Source organism: Bidens hawaiensis, unplaced genomic scaffold, assembly GCF_021521415.1.
Source record: "Bidens hawaiensis isolate Kalapana, Puna unplaced genomic scaffold, B.hawaiensis_p1.1 tig00023670_1, whole genome shotgun sequence".
Taxonomy (NCBI): Eukaryota; Viridiplantae; Streptophyta; class Magnoliopsida; order Asterales; family Asteraceae; genus Bidens; species Bidens hawaiensis.
In genome coordinates, this window is record NW_027493721.1 from 70,738 (window position 1) to 97,341 (window position 26,604).

The following is a 26,604-nucleotide window of genomic DNA, read 5'->3' on the forward strand; positions in this document are numbered from 1 at the left end:
CGTCGTTTCAACCCTTTAATCCGTGTTTATGGCCAAAAAAAACTATCAAAACAGGTTCCTTACCATGTGAATGATCAAAACATATTTATGGACCATTTTTAGGATTTTTACACGGTTAGGAATGATTTTTAGTAACCAAGACATGTTTTTATGGTATTAAACAAGTTTAAACAAGCATAAAAGCTACTTATTTAAGCCCCTTACCTTAGGGTTTGAAGTTTTTCTGGCTGGAGCAGAGTTTGTATCCAGAGTTTTCAAGAAATAATGTTGGATATGTCTTGGATCTAGTTTAAATGTGAAAGAATAAAGGGGGGGTGGCGGCTGCGGCCGGAAGAAAGATTGGGCCCAAGATGGGCTGTTTTGGCCCAATAATCTGGTTTCTCAAGCCCAAATACGAAAAGCCCAGCCCAAATTTAGTTCGGGTTCGGTTTTTGGCGCGAAAAACTTATCGGGTGCGTTAAACAGCGCGAAAACGAGTGTTTTTCGGCTAGTTTTGTGTAAAATTATAAAAACATACTATATGTTTGTAAAAATCAAAAATATTTTCATGGATCGCTTAAAACATTTCAAATAAGTGTTTGGTAAGTCTTTTTCGGCTTAACGGATGATACAATGCTTGGTTTGTAACTATCTTTCGCGTTTAAATCTATAGCGGGTAGTTAAACGAGCATATTTTCGTTTAACTTGTTTGCTATCAAACTAAGGCCATATTTCTAATGTTTTAGCTTGTATTAAACGTATATCACTTATAGATGGCCCCCCCAGAGATATCTGGGTCATAACTCAACCCATTCGGTTAATCGTTCGTTTGTTATGCAAAAGGCGTTTATTTGCTTAATCGGTAAATACGTACTGAGGTGTACCTTGTTTTGGCTCAAATGTCACACATACTATCATCTTCTCAAGTGATCATGCGATTTCACTTTTATATTGCCATAATTTGTTCTCATATATGATTAATATTTATGACACTTCCGGTGGTCGATCTCATTATTATTATGACTATCACTATAATTCTGATGGTCGATAATCGTTACAATTTTTCAATTATATCCACGATCGCAATGATCAATACATAGTCACTTTCACTTCAGAAAATGATATAAAACCAAACAAATTTCATGGTTTATTCATAATTTTCTCAAAAACGAATAGAGAATCACTTCAAACGTTTCATACGTTTTAATGATATGCTTCTTCAGGAGCATACTTGAGGTTTGATAAATGAATATTTGTCTTATCTGGTTTTTCCTCATAATTATTCTTCTCTTCATATAATAATTGAGAAGTAGGTAATGACCAATCCATTTATAATTCATTAGTTCTAAATGTTATAACCTTCAATAGATAATGAGTTATGAGGTATGAAACTTTGAGTGTCATATAAATACATATCTATATTCTTTTATGAGAGAAACCTATACTCTTTTATAAAAGTAGTGATTAATCAATCACAACTTTTGTTTAGTTGTTCTTTTCAATACAATCTATATAAATATAACAACGTATATAGTAAAAGGTATACTTCAGCATTACACTTCATGACGTTATTACATGCCACCATGTAAAACAAGTTACAATAAAACTTTATAAACTATTTTTTTATGATAACAAAGAACATGAAATCATAAACCTTGAAACATAAATTAGAATTATATTATTATATACCTTACTGAATCTTAACCGTCCCTTTTTTTTTTCTGTTACAGATATTATAATAAAAGGATATCTAATTTTTCTTTAGTTAAACAAAATAAAGAATATTGCCTAAATCCATCTTGAATGTGAAAGTTTATGGTGTGGTCAACAAAACATGGCCAAGTATATTGAGCAACACATCAAAGAAAACAAATAATTATATAATGAAAACACCAATGTTCTACCATTCTTGATTTTATTACTAGCAGAATATAGAGAAGTACATCAAAGAAAAACCTTCATAAAACTAGATAACACCAAACAATACCACCAAACCAAAAATAACTGCATCGTTCGATATGAATAAACTTTTAAAAGAACATAAAATTATTAAATTAATACTTGCATGAAAAGGGTTAAACTCATTTGTTACATATCACCGAAAATTTAGTTATTTATCCCCACAAACATCGATCATACAACTTTATATTAGAATATATAAACAGATTAACTACAATTTTATCCAAACTTCGAGAACTGTACGAAGGGAAATAATCAATCAATTGCCTAGATATTAATCTGATCGTGATCATATGAAATCAACAACTTTCAATATAATTTAACTTATTTCTATTCAAACTAAAGAAAAATAAGGTTAAACAAATTGACATATTAACTGGTTACTAAGTAATATGTGATTTCCAGAATATATTGTTTCAAGCCATAGAGGTGCATATAACAAATTCGGAATACAAGATGTGAATTGAATATTTTAACTTTATATCGTTTTGATTAATTAAAAGTTGATTTATCAGAAAAATAAATTATAATAACTATTATCTGTGATTTCATAAACCACACAATATCTTAACCTACTTTTCAATCGTCCTTTAAACTTTATGAAATCGAACCAAAATACTCTATTTGTAAAATAATAGATAATTCAAAAAAAAAATTAATTGTTGTTGTTTCCAGTTAGTTTAATGGAAACAAAATATCAGCCTCTTACAAATCAAAGGGGCGTACATATTATTAGTATAAACACAAATTACAAGGATTAGTCTTGTTACATGATCAGTTATAATGAAGACCTCATTTGGCTGAGACGACTGCCACACCCTTAGGGTTTTGGCAAGCTAATCATTGACTTTCATCTTCTCCTCATGATGAGATCCTGCTTCAGGGCAATTCGTGTTGATAACGTGTTTTGAAACAAGTCTAATAACCAAAGAATATGAGAAAGAGATGTAGAGAGAAAGATGGAGATTTTATTCATTAGGTGTGTATAATACATGTGAGATACAATGGGATCTTTATAAGAAAAGAAAACTTAAAGAAGAAGCTAATCTATATTAGGAATTGATAACCATAATTTTAATATATTTATAACATTATTATTTTTGTTTATTAGTATAGTAAGAAGTAAATAATATAAGATACACTTATAGTTGGCACACTTAATACCTAGTTGTCTAAGAAACAAACGTATCATTTAGATAGATTTTCTTCATCGTAATTACATTTCTATAAATGCATTTCAATATCTTTACTTCAATGACTAGACCCGCATTACACACACATTGGCTAACATGTATATAGTGGTAGATTATTTGAATCGTAGTCACATTCTGTAAATCACTAAAATTACTCACTTTAGTGATCGCTGTAGAGTTACTGTGGACTTAGCAACAAATGATTTTTCAATACAGAATTAACTTTAAAAACCCGTATCATAGGTTAAAGGGTTAATATGGTTATTGGGCACCCAACATATGTCGTCTTTCGTCATGCTTTTCATACCCGATGCCAATATAAAAACAACATAAACGGGTTTATAAAAAATATTTCGTCGTTCAAAGGTTACCATAATTAGTAAAACATAATCCGATTAATTTTCTCTTGATGGGTTTTCAACATACACATGAAAAGCTTCACACTTTACTACTTTAGAATCAAGATAAAAAAGATGGCAAGCAAAGAAATTAAGTTTAAGTGTGACATTTGTGAGAGACCTATGAAACTGAGAACCGAGTATTAGGAGTGCGTAAAGTCGGTTTGGTTTTTAGGCTCTACTGAAATTGATAACCGAGTTTCAGTTATGGCAGGGTCCTTTACCATAACCGAGCTGTAATTACAAGTGATTCGGTTATGGTTCGGTTTTAGTTAATTACGGTTAGTTGTCCAATGTTTTTATTGCTTTATTCCGGCCGAAAATGGTTTGATTATGTTGTTTCAACCTCGTTTATGTTGATTCCAAGCTTAAATATGTAAGTTCCAAGCTCGGTTACAAAGAAATATGCATGGAAATATGAATGACTTGGTCTAATTTCGGTTAATCAAGGGAACAAAACTGAACCATAACCGATGGCTCAGTTATGGAGATGTCCTCAACCATAACCGATCAGTTCAATCGGTTCACATTTAGTTTTTCACTTATCGTTTTAGTGTTCAGTTATGATTCGGTTTTTTCACACCCCTAGTTACCACTAATTTCACCAGCTTATTTCACCAACAAATGTCGCATTTGTTGGTGCATACTTTTGTTTTTCTATTATATACACTTTTATTGTATAAGATATTATAAAAAAAGCAAATACGGTATTACCATAAAACATTTATAATAAGGAGTACATGTAGATAAACATAAAACATGCTGTCCAGAAAGAAAAAGGATAAACATAAAACATATCACAACATCATTTTCCTTTTTTTTAATCAAATTAAATATCTATTAAAATTTATGATATCATCCCTAATATCGCCAAGTTTTTTTTTTCCCTTGTCGCATCTAGTAATAATCCGGTGTTTGTTGATATATAATTTTGTTCTTCGTTTATAACCTTTAATGTATAATGTAGGGATGAGCAAATTCGGTACGGGTACCGAATCAGTATAAAAGTTTTGATATATAAGATTTTATCTGTATTTAATATAATGATATAAATTATAAAAAACGGAGCCTATCAAATATACTAGCAGCCAACATTTGTACGTCCCCTAACTGTGGCCTAGTCGTAAGTTTTGGTTTTCCAGTGGAGACTCAAGTTTGATAATTACTTGTGTCACTTTGGGTGGATATTGCCAATGAAGGATTCAAGCTAGGACTTGTGCAAAGGCTGCTAGTTTGAACCGTGAGCCCATCTGGGTTTTCGTCCCACTGCGTGTTTGACAGAAAGTTCTATTCTTGTGGTTATGGTGACACAACGACTGTCAAGTGGCAGCCGGTGACATGATTTCCTGGAGGAACCTTCAAGTCAAACTTTGAAAACCAGTGTGGACCCGATTAAAACAACATAGTCTGATCACAGTGTGACAACAATGTAGATACATAATGTAGATTAGGGATGGGCAAATTCAGTACTGGTACCGGTTGGTACGGACGGTACCAAATCGGTACCAAAGTTTTAAGTTTCGGTACCGGTACCGGTATTTCCCGATTTTTTTACCTTTATTACCGGTACCGGTATCGGTATCGAACCGAAGATTTCGATACCGGTACCAGTACCAAAAATTAATGATTTTCGGAACCGGTCGGTACCGGTACGGTCCAGATTTCATCCCCAACGTAGATAAGCATAAAACAAGGTGTCAAGAAAAGGTTTTAAGATGACATAAAACATATGACGACATCATATTCGAATTTTAACAAAATTATTATTATTATTATTATTATTATTATTATTATTATCTAGTGAAAATTATAAAAGATATCATCCATCTCATATCATTCTGTTCACTCTATGTTATTAAAAAAAGTGAAAAAATAAAAATAAAATACTACCAGTAGGCTTGCAAGCAAAGCAAGCAAGCATCCATTCATCATCTGTCACATATCATATGATCAGCAACACCACAGTAGTCACTCCAGGTACACACTCTATTCAATTCTCCATCCATCCGTTACACTCATTTTAGGGCTTTTCATTCCAACTTCCATAACAATTATTAATCAACCTACATTCATCTTCTGCTTCAAAATTCGCTATCAGTCTCGATATGTTGAATCAATTCCGATCTCTGCAGTGACTACAATATTTGATTTAGATCCATGAATTGTTACTAATTGCATCTGATTTTGGTGGAATTGGAATCTCATTTGCCCCCAAAATAAAATGTTGCTGTATCACAAACTTTAAATTAAATTAATTAATTTATTATATGTTTGTTTGTTTGTTTGTTATCATCTGCTGATGTGACCTGCTACTGCTTTTTTATTGTTTACTTCTACATTTGATTGAATTACAGTAAATGAAACCCTATCTTGTGCTTATGGGCTGGATTTAATTATACAATATTTATATCTATATTTAACATACATGATTTTGTATCCCGCAAATGTAATGTCGTCTCTGATTACGATAGTTATTATTTCGGTATTTAACTAAATCCTGATTTTAATTTGTATATATATGTTGTTTGTTTGTTATCATTTACTGATGTGACCTGCTTTGATTGTTTACTTGTAGATTGCGAAATAAACTTTGATTGAATTAACTGAACTGGATTACAATGGATGAAACCCTAGGTGTTTTACAATATTTATTATATCTATATTTAACGTAAATGATTTTGTCTCTGCCTTTTCTTTTAAGTTTTTAATTACACAAATATAATGTAGTTTGATTTGATAACTTATTTCAATGTGAAGCTGCGTTTGATAGTTTGAAGTGTCTGAGAAAACTGATTATAATATAATATTGTTGTGTCGGTTTGATCATACATAGAAACCAATAGCTAATCGTTTTACCTTCGTGGAATTGATTTACGGTAAATGAAACCCTAGGTGAACCTATCGTGTGCCTATGGGCTGGATTCAACTAAACCCTAATTATGCAATATTCATATATGTATTTAACATAGATGATTTTGTCTTTACTTTGTGTTTGAGTTCTGAATTTCACGATTGTAATATGGTCTGATTAAGTTGATTATTGCAATTTGAAGTTGAATTTGTTATTTTGAAGTGTTTGAAAAAACTGATGTTAATATGATATTGTTGTGTAGGTTTGATCATACATAGAAACCAGTTGCTGGCGTTAGTTCGTTACACCTTCGTGCAGATCAGTTTCAAGTTTTCAACCGCGTTTAAGATCTTCAACAATGAGTTCTCGGATCACATCTCATCAACTGAACAATGGTTTGTATGTATCAGGGCGTCCCGAGCCGCCAAAAGAAAAGGCTCCGACAATGTCGTCAACCGCGGTGCCTTACACTGGCGGTGACATTAAGAAGTCTGGTGAATTAGGAAAGATGTTTGAAGGGGCAAGAAAATCCGGTCAACTAACGAGTGGACCATTAACCTCACATTCCTTGAACCGAATGAGTTCTTTATCAGGCAATGTTGCAGGATCCACTTCAATCAAGAAAACCAGTTCTGGCCCGTTAAACAAGCACGGGGAACCGATAAGAAAGTCATCCGGGCCTCAAACTGGAGGGTTGGTTTCTTCCCGCCAAAACTCTGGTCCTCTCGCTCCGGTTCTCCCTGCCACAGGGCTCATTACATCTGGACCGCTTAGCTCAACGGGTGGGCCCATTAAGTCATCAGGCCCGTTGGACTCGTCAGGCTCGTTCAAGTTGCGAACCGCATCAATGGTTAAGAACCATGCTGTTACTCGTTTGAGTGAGGATGGTGCGCATTCGTTCTTTAGAAGCTTTCCGAAGCTGGTGTTTTGGTGCATGGTTTTGCTGTTTGTGATGGGGTTTATTGCTGCGATTTTTATACTTGCAGCGGTTGGTAATCCGATTCTTCTTATTGTTGTTGTTGTGCTTTTTGCTATTGTGAGCCTGGTTTTTGGTTGGAATGTTTATTATGATGGAAAAGCGATTATTAAGTTTATATCTGAGTTCCCAGATGCTGAGCTTAGAACTGCAAGAGATGGCCAGTTTGTCAAGGTTACAGGGGTATGTTACTCAAACGCACTCATGTTTATGCATACATTTATATATACATACCGTTTGACGTTTGTTTTAGTGTCCATTATTGCCACATTTTATCTTTAAGTAGATGATACGACCGGAAACGTAGATTCTTTTTGGACTTTGATGATACTTTACCTAGTACTAGAAAAAAATAAAAATCAAATCAAGCATACCTAATAGTATCTCATAATTCCTTACATATAGTAATTATCAGATTATGGAAATAGAAATACTATCTTTGTCTATTTTGACTATGGAAATACCACACTATTGCTTATTATATTAATGCACTTTAAGGAACATGATTCTAACTTAAGCTAGAAAACTCAATACTAGTACGCACATAGTAGTCAAGTTGTTTACAATATGCATGATAGGATCTAAATGTGAAATAGAATAGATGAATAGTTGCATACACAAATTTGATGAAAACCCAATTTGATCCTTGATTATTTGGGTAGGTCAAAGCAAAATGTATCAGAAATTTGACTAAGATTCGAAAGAATCAATTTTGCTAAAGATATAATTGTTCTATGTCGTTTTCCTATGTGATTATCTCTAGGGTTTTGTTAGGTCTTATTATGTTTTCCTTATTAGATCACTTTGGCTGTATTTAGATTTGTAAAATGACAAAGCTGCCACTATATTTACTCAAAAGAAAATCTGCATGTATTGTCAGCACATATTTGGTTACATTTAGGGGCATTTTTGTCGTTTTACAACTTAAATGTTGCAAGTGCTTTAAATTAAGGGCATTTTTGTCTTTTTTTTGGGAGTTGTTATAAACAAAATCAAGTTGATATTTGGGTGGCCTCCAAGGTTTTAAAATTTAGATGGCCTATGCATACATTATTCTAGTTTATACATAGCATACCTATTATTTTTCCTCTCAGATCTTATATATACCCTTAATTTTCAAGATATTTAAAAAGTCAGGTGATTCAAATATAAATAATAAGCTAATTACAATAGATTTGATCCAGCCAATTAAAATATATACGAGGTAACTATAGTAGCAATGGTAGCAAATAAGTCGGTGTGATCTAATTAAATTACGAATTTTTTTGTCGCATACACTACATATTAGCATATAGAAATAATAATATTACAATATAACTTGATTTGCCTTAAAATGGTCGAAAGTTGCATTCTTGTAAGAAGTTTCTTTAACCAAACAATAAATTAAATGAGAATAAAATGGGCAGGTTCATGCAGTAGGTAATTAATTTGATTAGATTGTTTTATCTTATTAAGGAATCATTATTTATATTCCTAATAGTACACTTATCCACCATCATAAAATTGGTTTTGCTGATCAAGAAAATCTTGAATTTCTGTAAAGATTGTTACTTGTGGAAACGTACCGTTAGAGTCATCATTCGAAAGAGTTCCCAGATGCGTTTATACATCCACAAGTTTATATGAATACCGAGGCTGGGATTCAAAAGCTGCCAATCCCACGCATCGCCGGTTCACCTGGGGTCTCCGGTTCACAGAGGTGAGTCAAACATATTATGATCTTGTGGCTGTTAAATAAGTAACAATTGATTGTGAACATGTGTTTGATTCATGTTTGCAGAGGCATGTTGTGGATTTCTATATATCTGATTACCAATCTGGGTTGAGGGCGTTAGTTAAAACCGGTTATGGGGCCCGCGTGACTCCATATATTGAGGAATCTGCTGTTGTTGATATTAATCAGGAAAGCAAAGATATGACCCCTCAATTCAAAAGATGGTTGGCTGAGAGACACCTGTCTAGTGATGATCGTGTGATGCGACTCAAAGAAGGGTATGCAAACATCTCCCCCCCCCCCCCAAAAAAAAAAAAAAAAAAAAACCATTATGACCCATTACTTCAAGTTTTTCATTTTAAATAGGGTTGTAAACGAGACAAGCCTGGGCCCAACTAAGCTTGGGCTCAGCTCGTTTAAGTTAAGAATGCTCGAGATTGGCTTGTTAATAATTTTTCAAGCTAGAGATCGGCTCAGGCTTGTTTATTACTCTATAAATATTTAATTGTTCTATATATGCATATATGAATATTTATAATTATAATCGTATGTATGTAACAAACCATATATTGTTTTAATTATTTTATTCATAATAATAAATTGAACTTATTCATATATTATTTTAAATAGGGTTGTAAAGAACTGAGCTCACCTGCTTGAGCTTGGCTCGTTTAAGCTAAGAGAGCTCGAGATTGGCTCTTAATCATTTTTCAAACATATTATTTTTCATATTATATTATAATACACGTATAAATATTTATAATTATAATCGTAATATGTTGCAAAACACATTATTTTAATCATTCTGTTTTAATTTTACATATAATAAACTTTTTATGTAATTATATAGTTATAAAATATAGGAATTATCATATTTATATAAAAGGCAAGCTCGTTTAGGCTCGTGAACCTAGTTAAGCTGGATATATGAAGCTCGAGGTTGAATCCAATTCAGGCTTGAGCTTAATTAAGCCTGGATTTTAATAAGCCGATCTCAAGTAGCTGACTTGCTACACAACTTGTTTAGACTTTAGACCCTTATTTTTGAATATGAACCTTGTGGATCTACTTCTGTCTGATTTTCCATTTGTTTGTAAATTTGAAACATAGGTACATTAAAGAAGGCACAAAGGTGAGTGTGATGGGAGTTGTTGAAAGAAAAGACAATGTTTTGATGATTGTTGCTCCACCAGAGCCCGTTCCAACCGGATGCCAGTGGACTAGCTGTTCGCTTCCCGCAAGCGTAGATGGCATTGTTTTGACGTTTGACTCGGCAGATGCCGATGTTATTCCCGTGTAGTGTAGCGTTTTGCTACTTGGTAAGTCAAAGTTTGACCAAATGATGATATAGGTGTATAGGATGTTTGGTTGCATCCCTTGATATTATGTGGGAGTGCTTTGCTAGTGGTATTGTGTGATGATGGATCATTTGGGGGCAACTTGTTACTTGAAAAAGTTTACAGTTTTCTGTGGTTTTCCTTAAAAAATATTTGAAGAATTTAAGGGGGGTTTTTTGTGTTTTTTTTAATCTTTTATGGTTTTGTGGGGAGTGTTTTTTAACAACATGTGATTACAAGTATGTTTAGTGTTTGTCGAGTCAACAATTGGCATGGGTTCGGTAAACAAGATAGGCTGACAATGTTTTTAGAGACCGCTAGATGAGCGGGTTTTTGGGGTCATTGTTCGATTTCAATGCGCCCCTTGTATTGTTGGTGCTGTAATTGTTTGTTGGGTGTGAATATTCTAACTCGTTTATTTATGAATGGGTAAATTTGATTTGTAGTTTATTTTTGTGGGTTAGTTGTATAGAATAAAAATAGATGAAGAAATAGGTCAAGCATGTTGAAAATGGTCTAGATTTTGTTTAGAATTGTTTTGTTGTAATCATACTGGATATAATATTTTTGGGTTCGGCTAAATGCATCCTCTTATCATGTGTGCATGTTGTACCCCCTATGTTTACGCGGGTTAAAATTTTTATTGTAAGTAGTCTTACCGTCCTAGTCTGTGTTCATTAGGGCTTTTTGTTCATTAGGGCTTTTTGCTTTTTTTTTTTCTTGTTTCCTTTCCTTTGTATGTTTTTGGGTTCCTAGCTACTGGTTATGGGGTTCAGTTCTGATTTTAATATATTCGGTCGTTTAGAAAGGCTATTCTTTTAGCGGGTTTGATTTTTCAATGAGAGTAGTTGATTATATGTAACAAAACATGTGGTATATTGATACGAACTTAAAAGAGTTGTGATTCTAAATACAAAAAAAATATTTACGACTTAAAAATCCCTAAATTTATGTTCGTGTAGTAGGGTAACTTATTATGTTCTTAAGAAGAAAAAAATTATTGAAATATTTGTTTAAAGATAGAAATAATATCCTACTTATAAACAAGATTTGTTCATAGGACTCGTAACATCATCACTTGAGTTGAGAAGGTATTACTACCACTGAGAAAATATCTGAATTGTTATGTTTCTTTCATTTTTAATATATCTGTTTTTTCTTTGTACTTAATTTTTCTTTTACCTTATGCTAGTCAACAAACTTGTTTTTCTTTGGATTAAAGAAACCTGATACAACCAATGTGGATTACAAAGTAGTTTCAGGAGTTGGATGATAATTAGTAGTGGAACCTGAAACTTTTAACCAAAGGTCAAAGTAAGTGTGTGTGTATTATACTTATATATCCGCTAGTCTGAAATAGTAGTTTCTTTACTTGTATAAAAGAATGATAAATTCAAAATCTACATATTTTAAGATTAAAATTAAACAAATGAACAAAGTAGAAACAAATATAAAAGCATAAAATGTTATAGATTACAAGACCTATTTTTTAATAATTAAAGTTATTATTATAGTTATATTAAGTATTTGATTCAAAAATAAGATAAAAGTTTTTGAAAGGTAAACGTGTAGACTTTGACTACTAAAACTTGAACACCATTTTTTTTACTTAGATTAGTTTGCAAAATTATCATTTTTGTCTTCTCATGTGTTATGTGTAAGGCGTCTTCTACGTCTTCTGCAACAACTTTACAGATTAAAAAAAAAAAATCTGATGATAACCTTTTACATGCATCATTCTTCTTCTTTAACAAAATGTATTTTTGTTACAAATACTCTTCAATAAAAAATGCATGTGATCACAATAAAGAAAACCCCATTGGATGAAGGGCCAAACATGTATCGTCGGAGGGTGGCCGAAGGGTCACCCGAACCCTCATGTGGTTCCAATCCAGATATTAATAACGTGACTTGCAATTGAACATTGATTTGTCTGTTGATGTGTTAAGAACGTATCAAAAAGCTTGCCATGTATACAAAAACAAGATATGTATTGTATGAGCCACACTTAATAAAAGAAGATTATTTACTCATATTTTTTAAATCATACATCACTAAATTAGCAATTTCAACTATTTAATTTTTATTAATTAAATCACAGATAAACTTTTAATTTGATAATGTACGACGAGGAATATACTTGGCCAACATTAGACAAACATGACAACTTTCAGTAACAAACAGTGGCGAAGCTTGGGCTTCGCCATGGCGGTGACTGAAGTCACGGACCTAAAAATTTCCGGGTCAGCAATTCGGTTCGTGTCGATGGTTCGGGCCGTGTCGGTGGTTCGGTTCATGTAGGTGGTTCGGGTCGGGTCGGATCAAAAATATGACATCTATATATCTAATTTTTTTTCATTCATTCAAAACGATTGTTATTACAATTAAAAAAAACAAGACCTAAAATATCCATAATATGATAATAATACGAGAGCCAAGAGGGGGGTGAGTACCTTTGTTCATCATCCTTTTTTTTTAAAAAAAGAAAAAATTGTATCAAGCTTTTTCATGATTTACCTAATTAAAAAGAATCAATAGGGTAAGTTAAAGTAAAATTTCATTATACAATACCAATTATAAGCTTAATTGACTAATTTCCTCAAATCCCCAATTCACAATTACAAACCCTAATTTTATAATCCTTGATTTAACAACACAAAGATAGAGGAAATAGACTTGTCACACCCCGACCAAAGGCGGCGGAACATGCCGAGGTGTAACGATTGTCCATAAGCACATGACACTAATTAAAATGACAGTATTTAATAAACTCATTTCATTTCACAACATCGAAAATGTCACATAACAATTATCCATAAAATAACCATAAACAAGATATCACAAAATATGGGAAATTTGATATTGTTCATTTTTACTAATATCCTAAGATCTTTGATGTCGTTTTCTTCACAATCATAAATCAACAAAGATGCAAACCTGCAACATTTCATAAAATAAAGTTTATCAATACAAAGGTTGGTGAGCAATTCATAAGTTTAATCATATTAGTATATAATAAAGATAGCCACAAAACTTGCATACGAAACGATAAATAAAAGTGGTAATTTGGATAAATAGATATCGCTAAACACATTAGCGACACCTAGTTATAACGGGATACCAAATAGTCTAGGATTTTATAATTATCGTTAATTGCATTACGTTAACGACACCTTGCTATAAGGGGATTCCAAATAGTCTAGGATTTTATAGTTCCACCAACCAAAAGTGATAAACACATAGGCATATAAGCATAGAACACCAAATCGAGCAATTATTTAAGTAAAGTATACAACTACGTTTGTGGTTTAAGATTCAAATATAAGCATTTTGTTGAATAAGTATGAAATGTCACCCCCAAAATAAAAGATGGAAAATGGGGTATGAAGTACTCACCTTCAAGTAGTAAACTTGAAAGATGATAATTTGGAGATTTGTCGGAACAACCAGTTTAACGCACAATGCCTAAAAAGAAAAGAAGTCTTGAATTTAGAAAGGTTGTCTTGAAGGTCTTTAAACAAAATAAATGTTGAGAAATGTAAATAATTAAAGTTCAGGTTTTAAAATGTAACTATTTAAGAATTTATAATAGTAACCCTTTAAAAATGTAAGTTTGCTCGAAACCGGGTTAAAGTATCTAACCTTAATATTTATTCAACCTATGTTAAGTAATAAGGTGGATAAAATGCAAGAATGCAAATCCCTTTGGAATAAAGATACTAAAACGGGTTTTTTTTATCGAGTGTTCGGGTTGTCGGTTCGGGTCTTGATAATTGGTCAAACCCAAAGTCAACTTTCCAAAATATTGAATGTTATGAGATAACTCAATAAAATTTAATAAGACTTAACCAAGTATGTAGTTCCATTGTTTTAGAGCTAACAACGCACGTTAAGCGAGTGTTGGGTTTTGTCGGTCCAAACTTTGTTATGAGATCAAGTTGAATCCAACATTTCCAAGTACTTAAAAAAATATTTAAAAATCAATTTGTAACTATTTTTAAAGAAATATACAAGTCATGATGGCTAAAAAAAAACACACTTGCGTGTCTTAAGCGAGTAAGAATCGGTTTGGTTTCCACATGTCCAAACACTAAAGAACCTGTATAATAATGTACAAATAAAAAAAATACTTTAAGTTTTATAACCAAAAGTTAACAATAAAGTCTTTAAACAAAAGTTCGGTTTTCGGTTCGAATCGTGTTTTGGGTTAAGACCGAGGTAAGATTCTACAAACCCATAACCATAGAATTTGTAAAAATGATTTTAGAAACTTAGATCTAACAATAAGTATGTTTAAACAATTATTAAACAAAACTAGTAACAAAGTTCGGTTTACGGTTTAGAGCTATTTACGGTTAAACCGAAGCATAGACTCTTAAAAACCCATAACCATGGAACTTGTAAACATGACCAACAAACTAAAATAAGCAAGATTAATATGTATGAACAAGTTATATAGACGTATATATATCAAGGACACGAAGTCTTCCATGAAGCCTTGCCTTATGAGGTCCGAAACCTCACCGACCGGAATCGGAGAAGTAACTACCAAAGGTAAACAAGGGGTGTATATTATATATATGTTGCACAACCATAAACAAGTATTAATAAGGCTACATAAACTAATTAAGATGAAAGACTAAAACCTTCAAAAACACTTAAGAAGATAACCTTGAATCTTTGATGTTTGAGAGAGTTTTTTTTTTTTGAGTTGTAGCAAGGGAAAATGAAGAGGAAATGTGGTGTATGTATAAGGTAATGTTGGTGGTCAAATATGGGTGTGAGACACAAGAGTTTTCATGCAAAATGGATCAAGACAAAAACACAAAACAACAACAATAATAATAATAATAATAATAATAATAATAAAATAAATAAATAAATAAATAAAAATAAAAATAAAGGTAGGATGTTTTCAAGACCCAACAAGTGTGAAACAATATTGTAACATAAATCCATCATTTTGATTATAACATAAGCTTCGGTTTACAAATCGGGTCGGTTTACATAATAAACAAATACAAAAACGAATACAAACAAGACCCGAAATTGACGAATGTCACAAGACTATTACCTTGCGGTGGTGGATGAGCGGGGATGAGCAGTGGATGACCGGAGGACAGCGGTGGGGCGGTGGGCCGGTGTGCGGTGGCGAACTCAGAACTCAGAAGGCAGGGTAGAAGGGAAGCAGCAGGTAGGGCGATTGTTTTGAAAGAATTCCCGGTTGTTCTTTTTTTTTTAAGTTATTTTATGTAAAAATTTACAACAAGCCCATCCAAATTTGAGTGTTATTAAAAACTAAGTTTTTTATAATTTTTATAACTTTTGTTTATAAAAACCGTGAGGTTATATAAAAAAAAAATCAAACGATATGGTATTATATTTAAAAAAATGGTGGTGACCGGTAGCTTTTTGGAAAAATAAATTAGCAGTGACCGAGCTTAATACATATAAAAATTTTCGGGAAAAATCGCGAAATTTACCCTATTAACGGAGAAAAGGGCAGTGACTGGAGTCACCCCCAGTTCCTTCTAACCTTCACCCCTGACGACAAATATGCTAAAAATTGTATTTATCACCCATTAACTCCATTATATTAAGGCCATCGACATAGACCTCCCCGATAATCATAAAAAAATTGGCCCGAATACGAGAAAATATTTGGATCTGAACTATAGTTATTGTTTTACTGGGTTTAAATAATTAAATTTTAAATAAGCTTATTGGGTTATGGTTTGGACCAGGGACGGGTTAAAGGAAGGGGTAGCACCTTTGGTACCGAATTGACACCAAGGTTTTGAGTTTACGGGACTGGTACGGTACCGGTACAAAAAATTTACGATTTTCGGTACCGGTACAGTACCAAGCTCATTCCTAGTAGCACCTCAACTTTTCCAATGAAATGCAATTTTTTTAATTTTTTTACGTTTTATGTATTACATTTTAGAGGTGCACAAAAAAACTGAACCCAGAACCGGACCCGAAAAAAACCCAAAACCAGGATTTATACCCGGGTTTTTTTAATACCCGTACCCGTACCCGACCCTACCCGTAGAGTACGGATAGAGTATGCATTTCAGTATCAAACCCGTATCCGGAACAGGACCGATTTGCACACGGTAATATCCGAAAACCCAAACCGGTCCCATATGCGGAACCGGGTTTTTCAAATACCCGAAACCGGGTTTTTCAAATACCCGATCCATACCCGATATTACCCGAAAAATACATGGACAGATAATCTGTAAGACCCCGAATCCCGGGAATCCTACAGTTGGTAATCACCTCCCCAAATTCACAAAAATTTAAAACCAATCGATTCGTTTTATTTAAAACAAGTTCAGAGTAAATAACCGCGGAAAAGTTTAAGTATTAAAAATCCCAAAACACGGGTACAGGTGTCCAAAATCAATTGTAAATAAAATATTCGTTTTATTTGAAATCTTCATCTTATTAAAATCGTTTCAGAATAGTAAACAGCGGAATAGATAACATCAAAATTCCCAAAACCCGGGAAAGTGACCAAATGCCCAAAATTTAAATACTTATGATAATAATTTAAAAGAAATAGTTTGCGTTATTAACTCTTCGACTAGATGTGCCTTCAACCGTCCGAGTAGTCTCTAGCACGTCCAAGCGGAAATCTCTAATCCTCAACCTGAAAGTCAATCTAACATACACACAAAGTCAGCTTGAGCTGAGTGAGTTCAAGTTTTTATAAACAATAATTCATACTTTATTTCAAAGCTATAGTTATAGAGAAGGTATAAATAAAATAAATTATATATAATTCACCAAGTAATACAATCATCGTCGAACACACGTACACGGGCCTCTCCACCACGAGTCAAGACTCGAGTAATAAATTTGACCCGGACGCGGTAAGACCTAAGCATGTGACACGAGCCTCTCCACCACGAGTCAAACCCGAGTAATATATTTGACTCGGTCACAGATTATACATCCGAGCACGAGATACGGGCCTCTCCACCACGGGTACAACCCGAGTAATATATTTGACCCGATCTCGGCTCATACATCCAAGCACGGGGTACGGGCCTCTTCACCACGGGTGCAACCCGAGTAATATATTTGACCCGATCCCGGCTCATACATCCAAAAGCACGTAATACGGGCCTCTTCACCACGGGTACAACCCGAGTAATATATTTGACCCGATCACGGCTCAACATCCAACGGGCCTCTTCACCACGGGATTTTAAAACCCGAGTAATATATTTGACCCGCCAAAATGATGATCACGTCACACGGGCCTCTTCACCACGGGTACAACCCGAGTAATATATTTGACCCGGCCGTGAATCACCATGCACACACACAACAATAAGCCTACATACATCATTCTTAGTCACGAGAAACTAAATATCATTACACAATCGTAGGCTATAAGGTACACATCCTCATACGTACATACATACCTCCATATATACATACATATATATATTCCTACATATATATATATATATATATATATATATATATATATATATCATCCCATACGGGAACTAAGTAGATAGGTCTACTCATATTCAATTACTACCAAGTCTGCTAACGTCCTCGAGTCTAGACCATCAATAGTGTATGTAGCCTTAAGGACACAAGACCATGAACGAGTCTAAAATATCCTAAGCCATATAAAATAATTCAAATATAGCTTTCAAAATGCACCATCACGAGTGAGACCATGTAAAACTATTCAAATCATTGTAACGAGTAAAATCGTTTAAAATTGTATTTCGGTGTGTATACTAGCCCAAAACGTAAAAGAGTAAAAAGGGCATCATGAACTCACCTGAATCAACCGAACACCTGCAATGAGCTAGGAAATCCCTAAGAGCACAATCACAAGCAAGGGCCTGTAAATTATACACAACGCGTTACTAAACTAGACTGTAACAACACTCTAGCCTAATGGGCCATTCAGGCCCAACACTCCGGCCCAAGACCCAACAACTGGGCCCAAGGCCCAACACTTGGCCCGAGGCCCCTAAAACCTTTCAACTAACCAAAACCACCGATTAAGCCTAAAACGAACTTGTTGATTAATAACGAGTAAAACGTGCAGATTTTAGCATGCGAAGATGCATTTAATTACATAGGATAACCTTTGAATTAAATTATTAAATTTTTACCAGTGTTGCATAACTATCTTAAGTTTATAAAAATATTTTTATTATATTTTTCTAGTGGACACAAAAATCATAAAAATTCTTCTAACACAGAGAGGTATGTGCAGCTATTTCAGCGCGCAACAAAATGGTTTTATTTTTATAAAATTCATTACCGAACCAAATTAAACGATTCCAATTGGTTTGGTTCCTAACTCAAAACACTAACTCCCAGAAGTGGAACCAACCAATTTGGACTTGTCGAAAAAAGGTTATGACGTCGGGAAGACAGACCAGAATCCGTCATCCCGCATCAGCTTTGACACTCGAATTTATAAATTCATAAAAACTATTCAAATCTCGTCCAAAAATTACGTATTATACCTTTCTGGAAACTAGACTCAAAGTAGAACATCATGGAATCAAGAATCGATCAAAAACAGTGGATTAACATCGCGTTACAGACCCTACAATAAACGTATACGAATCTGTCAGCAAGCTGTTACCATCAAAACTCAATCTTAACGACCAATAAGCGCGTTAATATGATCAATTAAGGTGTAAAAGACATGGGGAATCATAAAACCGACCTTGAATTGAAGTTTTCACGGCTGAAACTTGTCTGGGCAGAAGAAAAACGAGCAGGGGGGGTCCAGGTCCGACGGCTGCAAATAGGTTTAGGGTTTGAGTTTTCTTTTGCTTTATGATATAAAATAGTTACATCCAAGTCCCTCCAAATTGAAGTATGTAGCAACTTGGGTGGAAAGTTAAGTGAGAACGTTTACGAGGTTTGCAAGGAGCTCCCGAGAGAATGCCGGGTCAAGCCTGAAAGGTGTACATAACACTACAAGATTAAACCTTTTGTCGGAAATTAACGGGCGTTACATAATCCTAAAAGGTGGAACCCCTTAAAAACTCCAATATATACCCTAAAAATACCGGAAAAAAAGCCCAAAAAAACCCCCAAAAATAGGGTTTTTTCAATATCGGAAATATGGTATTAAAATACCCGGTTTTAGAATACTTGGTTCTATACCCGACCCGAACCCGATACATTGGGTATGATTTTTAGAGACAATACCCAAACCCGACCCGGGTATTGCCAATACCCGATCATACCCAAAACTAGGTATTTGAAAAACCCGATTTGTGCACCTCTAATTACATTATCCTTGAAATTATATTACGCTACACCTAAAAAATTTTAAAAGCCTAAAACTTCACCTTTCAAAGTTTTATTAAAAGCCTAAGATGATTAAAATCCTACTGTTTAATTAAAAACTTAAAAAAGCCAACTTTACTAACCAGGCAAGGTACGCACGAAACGTGTTACCTGTGCCGATACGCGTGAAACGGGCAACATGGTGCCATTACGCAATGAGTAACCCGGCGTTGGTATGTGTGTAATGCGAAACAGAACTTAAGGTGCGCGAAACGCGTAACTGGGAGCCCGTACTCACGAAAGAAATAAAAGGAATTTATCTTAATGTACGGTTTTATAAAAATTTTCGATACCCCTGAAATTATGTTCTAGATTCGTCACTAGTTTGGGCTATGGAATTTGTTTTTAATAAAAATAACTTAAATGAATTAGGTAGTTGAGTTTAATCACTAAAAACATATATTTTTTTCAATACATAAAAATCTTTTTTTAAAAAGTTACGAATCTATATTTGATGATCGGACCTAGGACCGTCGTCGCCCTCCCCGCTGACCATCGACAACAAATAACTTAACACATGCACTCCTACTTGTGGGGCAACATACAAGAAAAAGAAAAAAAGAAACAACCATCTATACTCTTAACCAGGGATGTTCTTTGGGTTAGTTTTTTGTGTTTTGAGTCAGGTTTATCGGGTTTCAAAGTTTTAAAACCCAAACCAAATTTCTCACGGTTTCTTTGAGTTCGGGTTCTTTTGTGTTGAGTTAACCAGGCTTCGAGTATCCTAGAAAATAAAACTACATTTTTTAATTTAAATGCAACATATTCTTCTTTACTAGTAATATAAAAAAACCAATAACAAAACAAAAATAACCCGATAAAACATCCTAAAAAGAGTAAAATTTAACAAAGTTCAACCATAATAAACAAGACCGACATAATCGTCTTCAGTATGTTGTGATTGGGTTGTTGGATTAAAGTTGATTTTAGCCATAAATTGAAACATTAATAAACAATAAATAATCGATTCGTGGAAATAATAGTTGATTTAAGACTTAACGTCTTAACCTATAATACCTAAAAATATACAGGGTATGTTTGGTAGGAAGCTTTCAGCAGATTCTAGCTCCAAGTTTTTAAGAAAAAGCTAATACTTAATAAAAAATCTTGTTTAGTTGAAAAAGTTTAAAGCTTTTAGGTTTGAAGAAAAAAATTGAAGCTTGAAACTTCTACGAAAGATACAAGTTTTTAGTATTTAAAATTTCTATTTAATATTATGCTTTTTTATATTGCCCATTTTGATAGCCAAACTCCTAAATATATATAGCTAGTTTGATCAAACATACCCATAGTTTTAGTTTTAAAGCTAAAAGTTTATTCGGGTTAACCCGAAATTTATAATTTGGACCCAAAAAACAAACCCTTATTTATTTATATTTGTAATTGTAATGATTTTGTTAGTAAATTCATTCAGGCATAAACCAAACCCTAACTCACCAACACAACTGGCAATGGCGGAACCAGAGACTCCCATCATCACAACAACCGACCAAGCACCACCGCCAGCTGACGTGTCAACTACGCCGGAGAAGAGGTGGCCGGGGTGGCCGGGAGACTGCGTGTTCCGGGTGATAGTTCCGGTGGTTAAAGTGGGCAGCATAATCGGACACAAAGGGGACATAATTAAGAAGATGTGCGAAGAGACGAAAGCTCGGGTTCGTGTACTCGAGGGTCCGGCTGCTAATCCTGACCGCATTGTAAGTGTTTCTTTTCCCTTTTCAGTTTATGAACTAGGGTTTCATTTGTTAGCTACAATATTAATTGGTTTAGGCAGTTAGGGGTGTGCATGATTCGGTTCGGTTTTAAGATAAAATTGAACCAAAAAAATAGGAACTTTGGGTTTTGAAATTTCGAAAACAGTTTTTTTTTTTTTTGGATTTTCGGTTTTCTTGTAGGGTCATAGTTGTGAAAATTCCGACTAGTTGCCGATTAATCTTGATACCTGAGTCGCAACCCAACCGACTAGTTGCCAATTAATTGCTATTTGGTCAAAATTGGACAAAATTAAAATTTTATATATAAAATTAATATTTGGTAAATATATGTAAGGGGGTGTTTGGGATTCTTTATTGTATGACTTATAGGTTATAAGTTATAAGGTATTTGGGAAAGTTAGGTTTTGTGAGTGTATAAGTCGTAAGTTACAACTTTGTAACTTATAACTTATGACTTATAAGGAGGTAAAATAAGGAATCCCAAACAGCCCCTACATTTGGAAAAATACATATAAATTCTGATCCGATTATTACCTATTAATTTCAATTAATCGCTAGTCCCTACCCTACCACTCGGTTAGCGAGTTCTAGTAGTGTACTACAACATTGGGTAGGGTTTATTTCGGTTTTGTCATTTGAGCTTGAAAATTTTGGGTTAAAAAAATTTATTTTGGCCCAAAATAGTGAATTTGGACTTAAATCATTTTATTGATTAGTAACTAACTGATTATTATTATTATACATTTGGGGCTAAAATATTTGAGTTAAATATTTGTAAATCTCTTATGAATTACTTACAATAAAGAAAATAAAAAATAAAAAATGAAAATCTTTAAAGTCAGATCTGTTTGGTTTTTTCAATTTTTATCACATGCAAAACCAAGACCTACGGTTTGGTTTTTACAAAAACATAAAACCAAATCGCTGGTTTTTGTTTCGGTTCGGTTTTTTTGGTTTTATGTACACCCCTAGGCAGCTAGAACTCTCTAGGCGCTAGTCGGGTGGTAGCGTTGGGACTAGCGATTAATCCTTAATACGGATTAATCGGAATGGAATTTTATGTGTGACTTTTCAAAATAAATATATGTATATACAAAATTGTATATATAATTTTTCAAAATAAGAAATTTTCAAATACTTCAAAGATTTTAACCGATTTTGACTGCTACCAATTTTAGGGGCCGATTAGGTGAAATGGAATTGGTTTAATTGCCAATTAATTTGCGTGTAATCATGATTTTTACAACACTGGTTTTAGGTTTTGATATCTGGTAAAGAAGAAACAGAGGCTCAATTGTCACCTGCAATGGAAGCTGTGATACAAGTATTCAAACGCGTTAATGGTTTTCCAGAGGACGGGGATGATGATGCAGCTTCCATTCCTTTTTGCTCATTTAGATTATTAGTGTCATCAAATCAAGGCATGAGTCTTATTGGAAAACAAGGAGCATCAATCAAAACAATACAGGAAACCGGTTGCTCTGTTCGTGTACACTCTTCCGGTACATATTGCTAAATTGAATAATATTATATGGTGATGATTAGATAAAAAATATATTTTGCCAAAATAGCCTAAACAGATTTTTATTTTATCGGCCGGTTCCAATGCCACTGGAATAAGTTCAAACGAAGTTCGTATGAGCTGGCTTCGATCCAAAACAAAAATCCTTTTTAGGCTGCTTAGGCAATATAGACTTTTTAGGGGATCGTTCCCATAATAATAATAATAATAATAATAATAATAATAATAATAATAATAATAATAATAATAATAATAATTTTTTACACTTTTTTCCAGTTGAAGTAACAACATTGCCCACAAACTCAGAAGATAAAGTTATTGATTTACAAGGAGAATCTGCTAAAGTTTTGAAAGCTTTAGAAGCAGTGCTTGGACATTTGAGGAAGTTTTTGGTTGATCATAGTGTTCTTCCCCTATTTGAAAAAGCCGTATGTTATTCTCATTTTGTTAGTTTTTGAATACATCATATGGATCTGTGATGAATCTTGAACTGTTTTTATGTTTTATGCAGCATACCATTACAGCCACACAAGAACATCGAGTGGATGCATGGGCTGAAAAGCCCATTATGCAATCGAGCTCACGTAATCGGGTTGGTAGTGAATCCAGTTTGTCATCTGGGCTTTTGTTTCATGGACGGGATTCTGGGTTATCTACAATTCGGTCTCCTGTAACTGGTCCTACAAGTGGTCGTTTTGTAACGCAGGCGAGTGAGCTTATTATTTACTCTATTTTCTGATATCTTTAGGATTAGGCCTGTAAACAAACAAGAACACGGTTCTTTTTGTTCGTGTTCATTCGTTAAGAAAGTTAATGTGTTTGTGTTTGTTTATGTTCGTTCGTTAACATTATAAATGAACAGTTGATGAAAAACATAACTGAATATAGATGAACGAACATTACTGAGCTAAAAGCAATTAAAAATGAATGTGAAAAACAATCTCTCGGGCCTAAAAAGTTAACAAATTGAGACTAATTTTTAATGAGCCTAAAAAATTTAAATGAAGATATTAACGAATGTAAATGAACAAACTTAAAAAAAAAACAACATAAAGTAACGAAAATAAATGAATGCAAACGAACGAGACGTGTTCATGTTTGGTTGTTTAACTAAATGATTAAAAACTTTTGTTCTCGTCTGCTTGATTATTACATAAACGAACTTCCTGCCGAACAATTCACTGAACGTTTGGTTCGTTTACAGGCCTAACTATTATTGTCAACTGTAGAAACATCCATATATGATATTTTAAAATATGACCCATGAGATAAATATTGTTTTGCTTACCTGTAGTATAAATGTGACACTATATTATTATTGTTCAGGACTTTGATATCATGTCTGCGTTTAAATAGGTCGCACAAACGATGCAAATACCACTAGTTTATGCTGAGGATATAATTGGTGCTGGTGGAAGAAATATAGCGTTTATTCGTCGCACAAGCGGTGCACTGCTTACGGTTCAAGAAGGTTTACAAGATGAAATTGTAATTGAAATAAAAGGCACTTCATCGCAAGTTCAGACTGCTCAACATCTTATTCAGGTTAGTGAAGTCAGATAATTCACTGCATAATCAGTTTATTTTTAAATATAAATATAAACACTTGCCTTTTTCTTGATAAAGCACAACTTTTATTAGCTTATTAGTAAATGGGTTATAATCAATGTTTTAAAAACCGATACGTACCGATCGGTTGAACCGGTTATACCGGATTTTCGTAAGGCAACTGGTATTTTTTGGCCGGTTTGCTAGAACAGCGTACAGCGGTTTTTTTTTTAAATACTGGTTTAAACCGGAAAACCGGTTTTAAATCCAAGAGGTTTTTGCTATTTTTTGCGGCCCATATTTTTTTTAAAATGACTTGGAACATAGCGGATAAAATTGAAACGAGTAAACACGGTAAACAACAATTCGTTAAGCAACCAATTTTTATTATGCAAATCCAATGCTGGTTTATTTACATCTTTTGTAATTGACTAATTTCATATACAAAATACAAACTTTCTATGTGACTCGACCATTGTTCATGTGTGGTATTTGGTTCAAGTGTGAGTTTATTAATACACTTTTGGGTTATTTTTTGAGTTGAAATTGTATTTATATGGAATTACATGGTAAATTATTCAACCCGTTTGAGCTTTCTGGCACATTCCGGTTCAACCGATTGTACCATTTTTGAACTAAATCCGGTACGAGTAAAATACTGGTTTTTTAAAACATTGGTTATAATGGTGTGTTATCATTGTTACCCAGGATTGTGTACGCAACCATAAAGAATCCGTTCCAAGCGATTACTCCCGGGTCATAGATTCATCTTATAGTCGAGATCCATATGATTTTCGTGAATACAGTAGTTACAGAATGTGAGCACGTATTTGTTTTCTTGTTTCTTGTATCGTTTTCGTTCATTTAGAAATTTTGTGAATGTATTGTCGGCATGCTTTGATTAAAAACGACAACAAATTGTCTTTTGAGTCTGGCCTTGTTTCGTTTGTGCATCACACATTATATGTGTCTTGTGAATGTACGATACGAAATTATTCGAGTTCTATCCATGTGGTTAGGTCTATAGTGTGCTTGTCATTTTCCAGAAGATGTTTAACCTTATAAAAACCCTAAAGCATTATTGATATCTCCGTTTTGGCTTAGATCGTTGTAGTCTCTTCCATATTTGTAGTACTCATGTGGCTTTATCTGTCGGACGATGCCATTTTTTTCGATATGCGAATGTAGCTAGACATGGAAACGGTAGAGGATGATGTATGTATATACATAAATTTAAATTTGTTTAAATAACAAAAATAAGAGCTATCAGTTTTATAAGAAACTAAAGGTGTTCATATAATGGAATATAAAGATTTAGAATTTCTGAAATTATTTAAATTGTAAGACTATTACTTCTGTGCAAGGTTGCAAAAGTCGCTAGGCGGGACTATAGACGGCCGGGGAGTTGGGTGTACTCGGAGTATTTGGGGAGTACTCGGACATGGTAAATATGAAGAAAATTAATTTTCGGATATTATATATGTCAAATATCATAAGTTTACTAATATTTATAACAAAATAGGTGAATATCAATATAAATAAGAAAAATATATTTTTAAATAATAAGCTATTCTAAAAATTTCCAATCATTAATAAAAAAAATGATATTTTTTCTTTAATATTATAGAAATACAAAATACGTTTTACTTTTTTAAAGTCAAACCAGCCTAAGTTCACTGACTAAATGCAATTCTGGTTAAGGTTAACCACCTTTGATCGATTCTTAGTAAGCAGACGAAGTTAAAGAAACTCGCGTCGGTGACATACCTTGTAGTGAATACTTGGCCTTGTAAACCTACTTTTACAACATTGCTTCCGTGTATGCATAGATAAAAAAAGCAAGCACGAAGTAGTAATTTTCCTGGATTTGTGTTATATGATATCTAGTATCTCGCAATAACTTTACATCTTTAACCTTGTGTTACGCAAATCTTTGATGGTATACTTTAATCCCATTAAAAACATGTTTATTTGTTTGCGGAATTACTTTCTCTATATCATATGTGAATCTACTGTCATGTACCAACTTTTATTCGTATTGTACCTTTTTGTGCTCAAAAT

At 33.5% G+C, this 26,604-nt stretch overlaps 2 protein-coding genes across 2 annotated transcripts; both read left to right on the top strand.

Annotated features, from left to right (window-relative positions):
* The first annotated feature begins 6,687 nt into the window (after nt 1–6,687).
* Nucleotides 6,688–10,488, top strand: LOC143567870 (putative membrane protein At1g16860). Its single transcript, XM_077054163.1, has 4 exons — nt 6,688–7,539; nt 8,900–9,055; nt 9,137–9,348; nt 10,181–10,488. The coding sequence occupies exons 1-4, from the start codon at nt 6,739–6,741 to the stop codon at nt 10,368–10,370; spliced, it is 1,359 nt and encodes a 452-aa protein (XP_076910278.1). The 5' UTR covers nt 6,688–6,738; the 3' UTR covers nt 10,371–10,488.
* Nucleotides 10,489–21,209: 10,721 nt separating this feature from the next.
* On the top strand, nt 21,210–25,365 carry LOC143567872 (RNA-binding KH domain-containing protein PEPPER-like). The gene is made up of 6 exons (XM_077054164.1): nt 21,210–21,455; nt 22,732–22,975; nt 23,272–23,423; nt 23,507–23,701; nt 24,352–24,540; nt 25,252–25,365. Exons 1-6 carry the CDS (start codon nt 21,210–21,212, stop codon nt 25,363–25,365), a joined length of 1,140 nt encoding a protein of 379 aa, XP_076910279.1.
* The last annotated feature ends 1,239 nt before the right edge of the window (nt 25,366–26,604 follow it).